Below are 16,904 nucleotides of genomic sequence, written 5' to 3'. Positions count from 1 at the left end.
TCGTAAAGATCTCATCTGTGATGGATGAGAATGCTGTAGATTTAAGGGGAACACCCAACCCCTACTTTTACAAAATTTAAGGAAGTACATACAAATATGTCAACAATTAATTGTGCTTTTAAATTTGCAGAACGTGATAGGCCTATACCCTTTTCCCTAATTTATAAGGTGGGTGTTTTTTTTCTCATTCGACTCTGTGCCCCATCCATGTCCCCCTCCTTCCTGCCCTTCCCCAACTTCACAGAACCATGGTTCTACCCCTTCAAGTATTTTTTTTCTTCAATTGACATTCTGAAAAGCACCAAAACAGGTTTTAATGGATCAGCTCAGTTAAAATTTGGCAGAATTTTGCACTTTAAAAAAAAAATTCAAAGAAATGGACTTTATTCCATTGGATCTTGGCTTCTTCAGGCAATATAAACTTTTGCGATCGAGCCCTAATTCCTGAAAAGTTGGGTGTAACTTTATGTAGATCCCCCACTTTATTGATTGATTTATATGATTGTATTCTCTGTTATAACTATTATCATGTACATCATTATGTTTTCTATATTGTATGTTTAGTTATAATAATTATCATTATTCAGTATGTGCAATTATGTTTTCTTTGATAAAGTGAAATAAATAAACTTGAACTTGAAACGTACACTCCTCTAATCGCCAAAGTGTTTGGTCCAGTTTTAATACCCGACACTTTCTCAAAAGGCTAGGCCTACTGCAAATCTATGAAAACTAGCGTCTCGACCCCAACACTCGTATATGAGATAATCAATCAAAAGAGTTTGCAAAAAGGCCATGATCAACACTGAAATATTGTCTGATTATGGACATGTTTTCAAATAAATGTACATGTATATGTAAAAAGATTAGCCTGATCTCAATTAGGACCAGCCTTGAAAAAAGCTGTGATAATTTGCAGAGTTTACCCGACCTTTTGCGGCTGGGGCAGGTTTTCAACACATATTGTGTAACCCGACAAGAAGTACTCAACCTTTTGTGAATATGGGGGTATGTTTTCACAAAAGGTTGTGTAACCCAACAACCTGACCTGAGACAAAGACCTGGTGGAACGAAGCAACCCCAAGGAAACTGATCATTTTAATTAATTCCATTAAATGAAATACCACTATATAGAGTTCTTAGAGTCTTTTAAACAGGTACACAAATAATACATTCAAGAACGAGAAGTGATAAGGTAAAATGAAGGTGAATTTATTAATGAACCTGATTCAAGTATATATAAGTATTTGTGCGAATATCATATGACAGTAAAATAGAAAAATAGTTTTGGATTAACAATTCTTTCTCATTCTGGCATTGATGACATATATAGAGACAGGTGCAATAAAATGTTACATGGAAAAGAGATCTGCATTTTAACAGAGCATGGAATGGAAAAATTGACTACCGGTAGATGAGCAAAATGCTGAAAGAATATTTTGTGAGGTATATAATGCAAACTGCATTAGGAAGCACTGATTTTATGATCTTGCCACATAATTGAAAACTACATTTTTTTTAAATAATGGAAAAAAAATGGGGAAAAATCCATCAAAACCGCAACCATACAAGGTGCAAGAGAGATATTGAATTACTGCATAAACCTAGACAGTAAAAGCTGTACATCACATGGATCAGACTGTGAGCAAAAAAACTCATTCTAAATGCAAAGTACATACAAAGTTTCTACATAACAATTATGCATTCATGCATGCGTAGTTATCGGCTATTATGCCAAGATATTACATGCAACTACAATTATCATTGTTCTCTATATAACATTGATAATATATTTTCTTGTTTTGTAATAAGATAAACAGTACTGGTGTAATTATAGCAATTAAGAATCAAATACTAGAAGCACATATAATATAAATTCTTGTATTGGCCACGCAACCCTGTTGCTTTGACCTTTACTACAATAAAAAATTTAAATACAATGTTCAATTACAAAGAATCACTGTTTTCTTTAATTTCTATTCAAAAGAATATAGCATAATGATAAAAAATTTGGTCCTTTACAGTATCAATCATATAACATTATATAAAGTAAACCTTGCCTCATTTAAATATCATTCATACACAGTCATACAATATATACATACATTTAACTACAAGTTCATACTTTTTTTCAATCATTACCGGTACCTGTATACTGATTGGATATGCATAAATCAATACCATGATTTGACATTTTCAACATATTCAAAATAGATATTTGTAATTCTGAGAAGGAAATAAGGACACTTGAGAATGTATGACAGTAATATGCATAACTGCAATAATAATTGATATATACAATTTGAAATACAAAAATGTTTAATTCATCCCATAGCATAATTTCATTCATCACAATCATATCAAAATCTAAATCTTGCTCTGTGGTATACTGAAGAATGAAAATAATAGTTATCGCTGTACATTCTGGAAGTACTCTGTGTTTATATCTCAATGTATTGGAATATAATATACATGTAAACTGCATTTAATCATGAAAGAATATTATTCAAACTGAAAAGAAGAGACAATTTATTGATAAAAGACTTGTTTTTCTTGAATAAAGACGATCCTTGCCAAGCTGTCCCAAGGAAATAATACAACAATTTATATTGCTAAAAACTATTGTCACGAAAGACAAAAACACATGGTGGTCCGGAGGAACATAATGTTTACATGTGTAGAATTATTTTGTTTACATGAGTAGAATTGTTATGTTTACATGAGTAGAATTGTTATGTTTACATGAGAAGGAAGAGCTTTTGACATAACAAAATCAGTTAAATGATGATCAAAGAATTGTTCCCCTCACCTCATAGAAACAAAGTCTTTGGTACTTCTGTAGTAATGCCTTCTTGTTCATTTATAGCACACTTATTTTTTTGTATAGGCATATATTTTTCATGAGGCTTCTTCAATATCTCTGGTTCACTGTTAGGAAGACAACGCTTTTGAAGATGAAACATTTTGAATTTTTACTGCAACAATAGCTTTATAAGGCAAACAATGGAACATATTGTGCGCTTCAAAATTATTTCCATTGCTTTCGGTGGATGGTCATTACCCAGAGCGAAATCAATTGCTCATAGTATCTTCTTATGAGTATGATTTGTACATCACATTCTCCGGTGTACAGGGGCAACTATGACTAAAACGCCTTGTCAATGAGCATTGCACATGGATTTTAAAAACACTCTTTATGCTAACATCAAATCATGGGTCCTGAAATCCTAAAGACTGAACCCCATAATTTTCACATTCCAAAAGGGGATTGAGCATATCATAGACCCTAAAACTTACAATCTAAACCCTTATAAATAGACAAAAAAAGAGGTTAGTGTGGGGTGTTGCCTTACATACATGACATGAAATATAGATATCATCAACCATCATCCTTAATATATTTGCATATTATAAATACCACAAACCTGAAAATAATATAACTATCATTAAAAAAGATAAAATAGAGGTGAATAATTACATGTAAATAAAAATATATCTTTAAAAATATATAAAATAGCTCTTTCGCTCATAAAAAGACTGCTTGTTAAAATTCTACCTGGTTATCACATTTTTAATGCCATACAAAATCTTGAAATGAGATGAAATGTAGAAAGGGAAAGATGGATGTAATAGAGATCTGCAACCACCACTCACACGACACCCAACTGGATCAAAACCACATGAATTTATTTAACAATACAATTGGGGACAAGTTTGGTTCAGAATAGAACAATCAATAAGATGAGGACAGGGGGGGGGGGTGAATTCAGAATCACCTGGAGGAATAGATTAAAATAAAATCTCCTTGCCTAATCCATCTCTTACATTGTTTTCTTTCTTTTATCTACCAGGATAGCAAATGACCCTGTTCTGAAAGCCCTAAGAAAGCATTCTTATAGTAAGAGCATTAACTGATTACCTAATTTGCTTGGCTCAACATTGACATAGGGTCTGGTGAATTCATTTGTTATGAATTTAAAAGCCCTTGAAATGCTCTTAAAGCCTATCTGCACTAGTTTGGCCAGGAGGGATTAGACCTCCCTGCAAGGTCACCAACAGGTGGTTATCTCATCAAGCTCTCAATTAACATAAGACAAAGGGTATCATGGGATATATTTCTGGTTCACAATTTAAAGACCAGACTGCAATTTGTTTATTTATTAATGAAGTGGCTAGTCAGTATGCTATGAATGTTCTACTGGTCCCATGCGACACACAGTTAAATTTAATTCTGCTTTTAATATTTGACAGTGGTTTTGAGCCAGGAGGGCCGATGGATACAAAGCCTGAGCAGCTGGAATCGAGTGATTGCTTGAAGACTGGTCATCATCGTGGAAGAGCATGGGGATGTACAGGCAGCAGGATCCCTTTACTTCAGGCTCAAGGTTGCAGAGAAGCAGGCCAGCTCACTGCCCTTGCTATCCTGGGCGACGACCTTGATCTCGTAGTCGCCAGAGCTCAGCCAGGAGGGGATCCCGGTGTCCTCAACTACAACGTCAGATTTAGGCAAGGTGTAGGTACCCTAGAGAGTCAAAAGAGATTGGACATGTTTGCAATGATTAACAACTAACATGGCAGCAGGACTCGATAATAATTTTTTTAAAGGTGTTGTGCAGGGTAATCCACAAACATGCAAAATTAAAATTTGGAAGGAGTATGAACTGATGTGTGCGAAGTGCAAGGTCTCGTGGGGTCCAGGTTTCACTCATTAAGTATACTTCAACGTAAGTAGAACAATGTACAATATGATTGCTGGAAAGCCAGGCACGACTCAAACATTGCTCAATTTTGTTTCAGACTTAGACAATCTACTCCTACATATTGAGGCTTGTTTTAGGTCTATCTGATCCGAAGAGAACTGTTAAAAGTTTTTAAAAACAGAGCCGTCAGTGCTTCCACTCATTTTAAAAGATTTTCTTGAAAAAGAATATCCAATTTTCTGGAATTTCCTTAAAACCTTCAAAATGCCTCTTACATGGATTTTTATTTATTAATAATAATAATAATAATAATGGTGCCCCCGCAAGCCTACTGTATAAATAATAATAATAGTAAAGATTTATAAGGTGCAAAATCCACTTGACAATCAGATGCTTAAGGCGCAGATTGTGCAAAAGATGAAATACATGATAAATATATACAAAGGTGCAATAGGAAAGGTACAGACATGAAAGGTAATGGTTATCAATTATAAGCTAAATTAAACAGATATTTGGATGAATTGCTGAGGGGAGACCCGATATGACTTATCCCCCAATACCAGATTATGAACTTTATACTTTAAATTTTGTGAACAACAATTTATACTTTAACCTGAGGAAAGGGGTAAAACTATACATTTCTCAGCAGCAGATCCATGCTTTTCAAAGGGGGGGGGGGGGGGTGGTCGAAGCCTGCAATCGGGCTTACCTCTCTTACTATTTACTCACAGAGGGTATTGTGTAATTGAAAATTTGAGCATTGTCGTTGGTATAGACAGTGTACACGAGAACAGAACAAGGCATAGTTGTAGATAGGGAAAAGATCAGGAAGTAAGTATTATAGGGAGAGATTTAGGAGGTATTCACCAAAAAAATACAAAAGAAAACTTAGATTTATCAAGATAACATACAAATGCACATGGATGAAAATAGATGAAGGAAGATTAAGATGATCAAAAAGGTGAGTGATAACGAAATATAAAAAAGAAAGACAAGGAGATTTCAAGAATTATCTCAAGAGTAAGAGTAACATATAGAAAAGGAGAAAGATAAAAGTTATGGGGAAAGGCATTGGCAGATAATAAAGTATTTGAGGAAAGAGAGAGAGACCCGTCGGAAATAGAATGATAGAAGGGGAGAGAGACAGAGAGGGATGGAGAGAAAGAGGGAGAGAGATAGAGAGAAAGAGATAGAGAGAAAGAGCAAGAATGAGGAGATGTGGAAAGAGAGGGAGACGAAAGAGATACAAGAGTGACAAATAGGACATGGTATCATCTAGGAAATATATTTTTATATTATATAATGTGAGAGGGGGAGAGAGAGAGAAAGAGAGAGAGAGAAAGAAAAAAAATAGAGAGAGAAGACAAAGAGAGAGAGAGAGAGAGAGAAAGAAGAAGAAGAAGAAGAAGATGAAGAAGAAGAAGAAGAAGAAGAAGAAGAAGAAGAAGAAGAAGAAGAAGAAGAAGAAGAAGAAGAAGAAGAAGAAGAAGAAGAAGAAGAAGAAGAAGAAGAAGAAGAAGAAGAAGAAGAAGAAGAAGAAGAAGAAGAAGAAGAAGAAGAAGAAGAAGAAGAAGAAGAAGAAGAAGAAGAAGAAGAAGAAGAAGAAGAAGAAGAAGAAGAAGAAGAAGAAGAAGAAGAAAGAAAAGAAGAAGAAGAAGAAGAAGAAGAAGAAGAAGAAGAAGAAGAAGAAGAAGAAGAAGAAGAAGAAGAAGAGATAGGCATGTAGTAACACTTACTGCTTTGAAAGGACAATGGCATGGTAGATTGTATGTAGCCAGAGGAGCAGGGCACGGTTGACTGGGTGGGAACATTGTATCCAGCATCTCGCAGACATCGTCGTAGACACAGGACCCCACGCCGTCGATACAAGGGATAGGTAGCCATACTAAGACCTGACGGGTTCAAAGTTCAAAGAGATTGTGTTGAAATCTGTACTATTTTGGCCAGGAGGATTAGAGTTAAATCTCATATCTCCCCCCCCCCCCCCCACCCCTTCCCCTAGTGGCGGATCCAGGATGGGGGGCCCCCTCCCCTGAAAAAAAGGTAAAAACACGTTAATTTTACCTTTATTTGCCAAAAAAGAAGAAGAAGAAGACTGGCCCCCTCCCCTCCACCCTCCAGGCGGTTATTCACCAGCTGGCTGTTTCGCTGCTAAACATTTTCTCATGAAATTGGGCCCCCTCTTTGGCCCCCTCCCCCTCCCCTTGCCTCAGTAACCTGCATTACTTCCTTCTTGATAGTAAACTAAACCTTGACATGAAGAAGAAGAGTGAAGAGAAGAAAAAAACAAAATTCCTATTAAGGCCCCCCCCCCCCCCAAAAAAAAAAAATCATTTGGATGTCCTAGACCACCCGCTCATCATTTTCGGGCCGCTTGTATTTTTTTTCCCCATTTTTTTTTTTTTGGGGGGGGAGCAATCTTAAATGCCAAACATACCATTTTATGCATTTGCAAGGATCAAAATGCATCCCGTTGCCAGTGTAGTCTTTTCAGTACGCAATTCTGTATTTATTAAACTTGCCATTTTTATTTTTCTGTCAAAATGCCGTTGATTCAAATCAGGTTCTGAGCATTCTTAACTCATTTTAAAGCCCATCTGTACTAGTTTACAGGAGAGATTAGACCACCCTGCAAGGTTGCTGGACAGGTGGATATCTCATAAAATCAGCTCTCAGCTAACATAAGATAAAGAGGATCATGTGGGGACCAATGGTCACCGATTAGGCATTGTTTGCTATATAGAGGGCGCAAGTAGCTATAAGTAGTACAATGGAGATTTAAAAGCCAAAAATACTTTCTGTGTTGGTCTTGATATTCATATTAAAGTTTTTTTATAGACTTTGTTTGTTTAAATGCTTGACATCCGAATGATTTTTTTTTTTTTTAATGGAATTTTTTAAATTACAAAACAAAAACAAAAAAACAAAAAAAATGGGGAAAAACAAGTAGATTTTTTTTTTTTTTTTAAGTTAAAAAATTAAAAAAATCCGCCCGCCCACCCGCCCCTACTCCAGAAAAGCAATCGAGGACAACCAAATGATTTTTTGTTGTTGGTCTAATCAACAAAGAATTGCAAACCCCAGAGGTAAAATCCCACTCATGGCCACCCCCTCCCCCACCCGGCTACCTGCCCTAAATATTACCTTCTTCTTGATAGTGAGGGACACCTTGACAGGGGCGACCACATCCACCTTGAGCGTTGCATTGGCTTCGACCGAGATGTTGCCTGGGATAACGAGAGGATCTGGCAGGATGACCACATCGGCTGAGATCGGATCGGAAGGACCACACGACTTCCAGTTGAACTCTGTCACGGTGGGTTGCTCAGACACAGGAAACTGTGGCAAGTAGGAATTTAGACAAAAAGGAAGAAAGGAGAACCATCATACATGTAATGCCAGGATACTATTTTTTCAAACTTTGACCAATCTCACTCTATTTATATATCTCCTTTGTTTTTGTTTGTTTTTGTTTATGTTTTTGTTTCATGTATTTTTCAATCTTCAGTCTACAGATTAACTTGCTACCAATGTTGGATTCCAAACAAACAAGCTTCATTCAGTATTCAAAATATTGTCTGATTACTAGCTTCAATTACACCTAATCTACAACCACTTTGCATTATCGTGAAGTTTGAACACAGTTCAAAACAAAAATGACTCTAAACTTATTCAACAGAGATGATCATAAATAGAAAATGAGATTTTTTTTTGGGGGGGGGTGATTAAACTAGTTGAATGTAAACACCATTAGGAAAACTTGCTGATAAGAGGAAACGATTACAATCCAATAGTCAATCCAAAGCACCGTTTGGGTGGTTGCAATTCGCAAAATGTAAACAAAATCACAGAGAACTTGGTGAACACACACACACACACACACACACACTGCAAAACACCTTGGGGTCATTGGAAACTTTGGATTGTAGGCAAAACGTAAACATTATATAACTGATAGTGATATGTGATAACAAAACACAATGTAAAGCAATTTTTGAGCTACATGTACATTTGTACGTTGGAATCAGCAAAATGTAAATACGTTTTTAGGTCTAAAAGTTTGCTTGTAAGGCCAAATAACAAAAATAATGTGTTTCTCCTCAGGACTTTTAAAAAAGAAGGAGGAGGCAGGGCATTACTATTTACTTTTTTGCATATTTTTTCCAAGATGGCTGCCATGCTAATTATAGCTGGACATGCCTATTTTTTCACAGATATTGTGCTATGTGAGTATATACTGATGCAATGTATGACAAAACAAATGATTTGTATCACTTTAGTCTGCTATTTAAACAAAATGTATATCACAGGCTTTTTTTCTTCTGAATAGTAAATACACTGTAGTAAGAAAAAGGAGGCGGGCTGGGACGAGAAAAACTTCATTTTTGTTATTTGGCCCAAGATATACTGGGCTATGCACAATGGTGGCCTCATTCGTGTTGTACAATATATATCATAATTTACAAATGATGTTCCGCAGAGCGACAAATTAATGATTTCAACACTATATGGCCCCAAAAATATAGTATTTTTCACAATCCATCAGATTTTATCATAATTTACCAAAAGAGATTATGGGGCTTAATTTGTGGTAGCACAAATAATAAAAACATCAATTGAGGAAACTAAAGGCTGTTTTTGCGTTTAGCGAATCAAAATTTGCAAGTAAGAGGTTAACATCAACTCAATTCTAACTGAAATGAGATTCAGATTGGTCAATATTTAAGAAAATAATAAAAACAAGACATTTAATGACTCTCAGTTTTAATACGTATTCATCAAATAATTATGTGATATGATTTGTATCCAAGTTCTGCTACAAAATGGAAAATGGGTCTGAAACTAATTAATTGTTCCATCTGTGGCAACTTTTCTATGGTAGAGCGATGTAAAGTACGGACAAAAAAAATCTTATGTACTTGTAAAGGCATCAAACTTAAAGTATCAAACCGTTATAAGAACAGTTTGTATGTTTAATGCTCTTAACTGTAGACCTATATCACAAATGAGAACTTCAATTTTGAAGGTTTAAAAAAAATTGAAACAAGTCTTCAGTTTTCATTTTGCACTGCCCATAAGCAATAGGTAAAACTTAAAGTTGACTTGACATAGTGTTTTAAAAAAGATAGTCATGACAGGTTTGTAGTCATGAGAAATCTCTTCTTGGGGGAAATTGTTGCACATCCTGGCAAAGACGGTGTTGTGAAACACTTAGGGCGTGTTTATGCTCAACTATTTCTGGCCAGAATCAGGCATCGGTTACGCGTTTAGTTTAAAACAGGGTTGCGTCCTTCCTCACTTTTGTAGAATCAACCGAAAAACGGCGATCACGATCACCGATCGTAAACTCACAAAAAGGTGCGTTTACAATTTGTAAACGCGTTTAAATGGGGTCAACGCACTGACCTCTAGTGGGTCTACGTAGCATGCACAGTGCAGGTTTGCGAATCCAGCTGCAAGACCAATTAGGGCCACCCAGCAAGAATTGCCTGGAGGAGCCAGAGAAGTGAGCATAAAGAGTACACCGTGGAACTGCGATTACGATGAGCGTTTACGATGAGCGTTTCATATCGCTAATTCTGCCTTCAAAATTGAGCTTAAACGCAGCCTTAGCAGAGTCGGATGAAAGGCTGACAACATTGGGATGTCGTTGAAAGACGTTTCATAAAACGGCCCCCTGTATTACAAATCTATAGAGTACCGAAGCTGTGACGTCATAAAAATCCATTTTTAGAATTTCTCAATTTTTTCTATTCTGTCTCTGAAACTTCATTACATCTTGTAATCTTAGTTACAATTTTCATGGTGTTCAGATGTCTGGTGATGGTGATGTCGATATTTAACAATTTTAGGCCTAAGCAATTTATGATGTTTTGAAAAAGTCAGTCCCCAGCTCCAGCTACATGTAATCAGTGACACAGTTATAATATTAATCAAATACAATGTGATCCTGTAAATTAATCCTTTCATTGATAACAACACAAGTAAAAAGTTTGTAAAAATATGACAATGGGCAAAGCAAATTGGTACCATATAATTACAAAGTAGGCCTATAAAGCCTAATAGTAATACTTGAGTTAAAGGTAAAGACCAGTTTCGGAAACACCACCCTCTCAAATAATGAAATGGAAGCTTTTATTACCAATCATGTGAGAGGATATATGTTTTGAGTAATACGTAATGATACAAATTTTGCCAAGAAACAGCCTACTAATTGATATATTTGGTAAAATATTATATCTATTTGGACCTGATAGATATAACGCACGTGTCGCGTAGTCCCATTTACATCTTTCTGTGTACAGTGCTTGTAGCGTTACCAAGACTGGGCCAAATTTCTTATCATTTTGAGGATTCCAGAACCTTGCAGTACACACCAATATGCTAGATGATCAACCTTTTCTAATCGATTCCACAATGTTTCTTTCACAATGCAATCGCATGACCATAACTGGTCTTTATCTTTAGACTAATACACACCTTTAAAAATTAATTTCAGATGGTACAGTCTGGAATGCCGATTGGGGTAATAAACTAATAATTAAAGATGAACTTGAGTTCTGGTAAAAAAAAGAAAATGAATTCTCACAGAATCTAACGAAACTTACACTGAATGTCCAAGATTACAAATAAATGTCATGTGCTAAACAATTTTGGAAGAAAATGTATACTGGCTGAGTAATGAGCATAGAAAGATAAGGAAATCAGGGTAGTACTACTACTAGCCCCGACACCATATGTGTTGTCCCACATCTTTCTGTGCAAGTGATTGTTACTTTACCAAGACTCTGCCAAATTTATGATGATTTTGATGACTCCAGAACCTTGCATTACACACCATTACTAGTTACATGCTATATGATCAACTTTTCTGATCCATTCCACACCTTTTCTTTCACAATGCAATCGCATGATCGCATTACCAGAACTCAAGTTTATCTTAAAGCTTAGTGCTTACTGAACTCTGAACATTTGACAAACATGATATAACTAAGTCTTCTCTTTTTTCCCTTAGATTTTACCCCAAACCCATTCATCAAATAGACCCTATATAAAAGCATCACGATATTTGACGTTTATAACATTGGCCAGCTAAACACAAGTCTTTGATTCAAAGATTTTATGAAATATTGTCAAATATAATTGTTTGGAAACTTCTTCACAATCACATGTCATTGCCATTAAATTAATTAAATTAAATGTCCGAATAGATCTACAAAACCTATCGGAAGTCGGAACACACAACATCTGGGTACACATTGCCATAATTTGGAAACGAGGCTTAATAACATGAGAACATTGAAGGAAGGTAAATGAAAACATGCTAGTAGACCTAGTAGTACTAAAACTAAAGAACGCCTTGCTGCTGTAACTCCACTCTCGAGTCTAGTCAAGCTCGAACAGCTAGCTAGCTCCCGCCCGCAACCGGGCCAGTTACTCACTAGCGCAAGCGCCTGATGCGGCGGCGGCACCGTCGGTCTCATCTCGCTAAGCTTGTACATACCTTTACGTCCACAGGTGAAAAATATCGCTCCGGTTTTTGTGGTGTGTTTAGAAGTTTCATAAGAGCGATGAAGTTTTCCTTCTCTTGGTTATAGCCTAAAATACAAGGCACAACCAAAGTCATAAATATGACTACTGTCAATTTCGTATGCTGCTGCATGTTTGTGGTCAAATTCTAAATAACGTCACGTCGAACATGAATTACCAAAGTTTTATTCCGCAAACTTACACGAACAACCACTGCACTAACTAACTGCATGTCTATATGGCTGTGTGACCAAAGTTCGCGCGTGACCAAAGTTCGCTTTCTCAATAAATCGGTAAGATTTCGAAAATCTGATATCACCAATGGAAAGAGGATCATAAAATTACCCAGAAACGAAATTTTCTTTGGAATTGGGTGCGAAATTGTGAAAATATTGACAAAAGATCGGCACATTTTGCAGTTATTTGCGTCCGTTCCGAAAAATTACCAACTTACCGATAAGGGTCTGGAAATCTTCATTTTGAGAGCAGATATCCTCAAAATTGTAAGTAATAAGTGGTACCGTCTGGTTGTATGATATTTTGCCTTGCAAATTATGAAATTACCTTATTTTTGATGGATCGTATTTTTGTATAAATCAGCTGTAAACCCCCGTGCGTGAACTTAGGTCTCGTTGTTTTTATGACTTTTTTAGATGCAGCGCGCATGCACGATCGGACATCGAATTTTTAGATCGCGATATCTCCGAAATCCTTCGACGATAAATGTTGTAGTTGAACCAATTGGTAGTAAAATACTTTGCCGTCCATTTGGTAGTAATTAAAATAAATAAATTTGTGTAGAATATGAGAAAACATGGATCGAATATCACATTTTCTAATTTGTTCTAAAATCTGCGCGAACTTTGGTCACCCCTTCATACTGCACTGGTACGTACCGGTACGGTACAAGCAGGTACAAGTCGCCCCCGGCCCCGTACCCACACCATTATAAAGTGGATAGTCTATAGCTCTGTACAGGCACGTAGCCAGAGTTCGATGTTTGGGGGGGGGGGGGGGGGGGGGGGGCACCTACATGTAATCGATCGATGTAAAAAAAAAAAGGGGGGTCTAAAAAAGTTCAACCGATCTTGGAAATTTTAGGGGGGCACGTGCCCCCCCCTCCCGTGGCTACGTGCCTGGCTCTATATAATAATTTGTTTATTCTGCCAAATAAAACTTTGGTAATTCATGTTATGTTATTTAAAATTGACTAGACAGTGTATATAGTAAGGCTTCCATTATATATTTCAGTGTTTAAGTTTTCAGCAGAAAAAAGAAGGAAGGTAAACTGAAAATATTTAGATTTCAGTAGATTTAATAGATTTTATTTGACTCTATATCGACCCCTTCAGGGGTATAGCACAACAGAGTAACAATACAATACGTAAAGATATATCAAACTAGGTAAGATATGACCAGGGAGAGAGTAATTAACACTCTCCTTGATTTGAAAATAAAATACATGTCATACTTGTTTATATAATATGCGCGTACGGAAAACCGGGACGGGAAATATAGGATTACAATTAACCCAGAAAAATCAAAAGAGTCAAAACAAGTTTGACTATGATAAACTCGGATAACTAATTAGGGGGCTGCACTACCGTAAGCCAGCTTTTCAGCAGTCCCCTCCATGACCAACCTGTTTTATATGCCTGTTCTACACTGGAAATTACGAATATGTTGTTAAGTTTCATTGTTTTACTATGTACACTTTGCAAGTATTTTTTTTTTTTTTTTTGGAAATGGAAATAAACGAGAATTTTTTTTTTTAGGAAGTTATGAACTTTTGAAAAAGTATGAACAAGTATGGATTAATGGAAATCACTACACAAATTGTCAATTTGGTTATCAGTTTGTGACGTCATAGCCTCACTATTTATCAATTGCTTTATATATTAATACCAACGAACTCAAACCAAGTTTTAATACCCATTAATTTCCCTTATAGTATCCTCCAAAACTTGATTTCCCCATGCCTTTGCTCAGGTTTATGATAGTTGTATCACATTGCGTATATGACATTTCACAAAATCTTTTATGAACTTTGAAGAATTTATACTATTTTCTTAATATTGTATAATCATGGATTTCGTATAAATAGTTTATCAAAATTTCATGATTTAAGTGAACAAATTAGGCTACTCTATTTAGTGCATACACACAAAAACACATTAGGCCTATACTATAATTTGGATGCTGGTGTGACTGAAATGCTTTGAGAGGAATTCGAAATGTATATTATCAATATAAAGTGGATAGTGAAGCAATGACGTCGCAGACTCATGAGTGAGTAGCCAATTTGTCTTGTCCGATTTCCGTGTTTCTCATTAGTTATAATAGGCTAAATTTTCTTTGATTGGTTTGTCTGATTTTTCTCAGTGCCTATTGTAAGTAAGTTATTTTTAGAGAGGACTTGGCCTTTAAAGGTACTATATGTGATGTCCCCGGCCCCCCCCCCCCCCCCCCCCACTCAGGTTTCGAAATGACCGCATGCGTGTTGCCAAAATGTCCGGTAAAGGGGTACTTTTCGTGCGACAAAGTCCGGCCCGAGAATTGTAAAAAAAGGGGTGTATTTGACTTTTCACCCGGAGATTTCTTTAAAAAGGGGGTGTTTTTTTTCTTTTTTTCTCTCATCTCTTTGGACTCCTGAGAAATTATTCCGAATTTAGGGGGGTACATTGAGCATTTTTCCTGATTTAGGGGGGTCTCCAAGGCAGGAAAAGCCCGCGAAAAGCCCGCGAAAGGGGGGTTCGGAAATGTTGGCAGTCCTCAGATAGGGGGTGCTTTCAAAAAGAGGGAACGAGCATATGCGTACCCTAAATAACACTGAGTGGGGGGGGGGGGCCGGGGTGATGTCCCATTTGCAGACCAAAAAAATGAAAAAGTTAAATTCCAACAGCAGTTTGAAAGATAATACTAATTTAGAACTTCCCTAAAACAGAAGGTGGGGCTTGAAAATGTCTTCAAGTGGGGAAATAACGACTATTAGTTGTCAAATCGACTTTAGGGCTATAGAGCCCAAAAGTAATAGTCTTGATTTTCACCCATTCTTGGATCCGCAAAACTGTCCGCAGAATTAGAACTGTCCGGGAGAACTGTGCCTATCAAGACAGTAGGTCGACAGGTAGGTCGATCAGCGTCTATACCTATACGCCGAACGGGTGTGGTGCACATGCAGAATCAAGCACTAGTAGGGACTAGTATAGTAGGCCTATGTCGAATTGGCTAAGAAAATTTGAATAAAAATTTCGGCCTAGATAACTGTATATGAAATAAATGCAGAGTATAGAAATAGGCACTTAATCAATTATAATTGGGCCTGCTGATATCCGTACGACGGACTGATAATTTTCATGCTGACTTTGACAAATGCAACCATCCGCGTCTGTTCCAATGCATATGGGCTCCACGGTTCAAAAATATCGGGAATAACCGTCAATCTACCACGTGGCAATTAAATCGTCTACATTTTGGCGCCAAATGTAGGCTTTTACCCATAATGCCACACGATATGTCGCAGTATGGCGACGGGATGTGAGCCGAGAAAAGTTTATATTTGGTCGATCGCGTCGAGGAACACGAAAAACTGAGGCGAGCGTAGCTTTGATTTGTCGCAGTTTTTACATCTTAGGGTATGCCCATTCATTTATTTTCTCACGTGTGTTGATTTTAAGTCTATCCCCATAAATAAACCCATCAAACGAACGATCTTTTGAAATGACAAATTTCAATGTGCAGGCCCTACTGTGCTAGCTAGCTACGTGCGTTAGAGCACGTGGCGCATGGCTACGTGATGGGTACGTAGGACTGTGTGTGAATTTGTTCGTTCAATGCGCCCATATGGTACGGCCATGCCAGGCACAGTGTTATTTCGAACGGCATCGTTAGACCTCGCTTTGGGAACACCAGACGTGGACGAAACCTCATTTGAACTCAAGTATATATATGCCTGTAACTCTATTAATGTACCGTGGAGACCCTATCTATTAAAGGCGATAGACTTGGCTTGCAAACCTCGTCGGAGTTGAAAATTGTGTATGAACTACATACATGTACAGGAGTCATGACATTCATTCAACGACATTAGAATATAATTCTAGATCTAGATGATTGATAGATCTAACTTGTGAGAATCACACTCACAGCTGGTCATCATGCCCTCTTCCTGCCCCTTGCAATTTTTATTTCTATTATAAGGAAAACCCATGAACTTGTCCATGTTTTCACCTGTATTCACCTGTCTTTTCGGGCTCCTTAGACAATTTCTTGTTTTCATTTAAATTTCAACTAGGCCTAGATCTAGATCTATACCCTATATAGCCTACACAAACAAGAATATTTCATTTCATTTATTGAAAAAGTTCAACTCGGGGCTGCACGTTTTGTTACCAACACCTATGGGTGGGATACCATGCAGCAACAGCTTCAATCCGAGCTTGAGCATCGGAGGGACACAACTTCTTTTTTTTCCCCATATTCGTTAGGAAATATTTAGAGGTAAATCAGCTCGCCAGTGAATAAGAGGCACTAATTTTTGGGGGCCAATTCGTGAGATTTTGTATACAAAATTGTTGCTCCCTGGTGGTCCCTCTTCATTCATGACAAAACATGGGGGGGGGGGGGCATTTGATATGATGTCCCCCCCCCCCCCCCCCCCCCCCCCCCATTGAC

General features: G+C 37.1%; 2 protein-coding genes across 2 annotated transcripts in view; one reads left to right on the top strand and one right to left on the bottom strand.

The window, feature by feature from the left end:
• Window positions 1–1,191: 1,191 nt before the first annotated feature.
• Window positions 1,192–12,467, bottom strand: LOC591308 (ganglioside GM2 activator). The gene is made up of 4 exons (XM_790875.5): window positions 12,205–12,467; window positions 7,845–8,039; window positions 6,437–6,592; window positions 1,192–4,522 (listed from the first exon to the last, which is right to left on the bottom strand). Exons 1-4 carry the CDS (start codon window positions 12,361–12,363, stop codon window positions 4,370–4,372), a joined length of 663 nt encoding a protein of 220 aa, XP_795968.4. The 5' UTR covers window positions 12,364–12,467; the 3' UTR covers window positions 1,192–4,369.
• A 3,269-nt stretch (window positions 12,468–15,736) lies between these two features.
• LOC757118 overlaps window positions 15,737–16,904 on the top strand; it is a 26,249-nt gene continuing 25,081 nt past the window's right edge. The window contains exon 1 of the mRNA XM_030980206.1: window positions 15,737–15,865. The gene's annotated coding sequence lies outside the window, so the exon portion shown is untranslated. The remainder of the gene's footprint in view (window positions 15,866–16,904) is intronic.

The sequence above is a fragment of the Strongylocentrotus purpuratus genome, unplaced genomic scaffold (assembly GCF_000002235.5).
Source record: "Strongylocentrotus purpuratus isolate Spur 01 unplaced genomic scaffold, Spur_5.0 spur5_scaffold_11, whole genome shotgun sequence".
Lineage (NCBI taxonomy): Eukaryota > Metazoa > Echinodermata > Echinoidea > Camarodonta > Strongylocentrotidae > Strongylocentrotus > Strongylocentrotus purpuratus.
This window is presented reverse-complemented; position numbering and strand designations above follow the sequence as displayed.

What these genes read in the sequence shown, in the direction of transcription:
- LOC591308 (XM_790875.5), bottom strand. Translation starts at nt 12,363, where the DNA reads ATGCAGCAGCATACGAAATTGACAGTAGTCATATTTATGACTTTGGTT. An exon ending in TTTCACCTGTGGACGTAAAG is followed by an intron (nt 8,040 to 12,204) that starts GTATGTACAAGC and finishes TACTTGCCACAG; the next exon opens with TTTCCTGTGTCTGAGCAACC. An exon ending in CCCTCACTATCAAGAAGAAG is followed by an intron (nt 6,593 to 7,844) that starts GTAATATTTAGG and finishes TGAACCCGTCAG; the next exon opens with GTCTTAGTATGGCTACCTAT.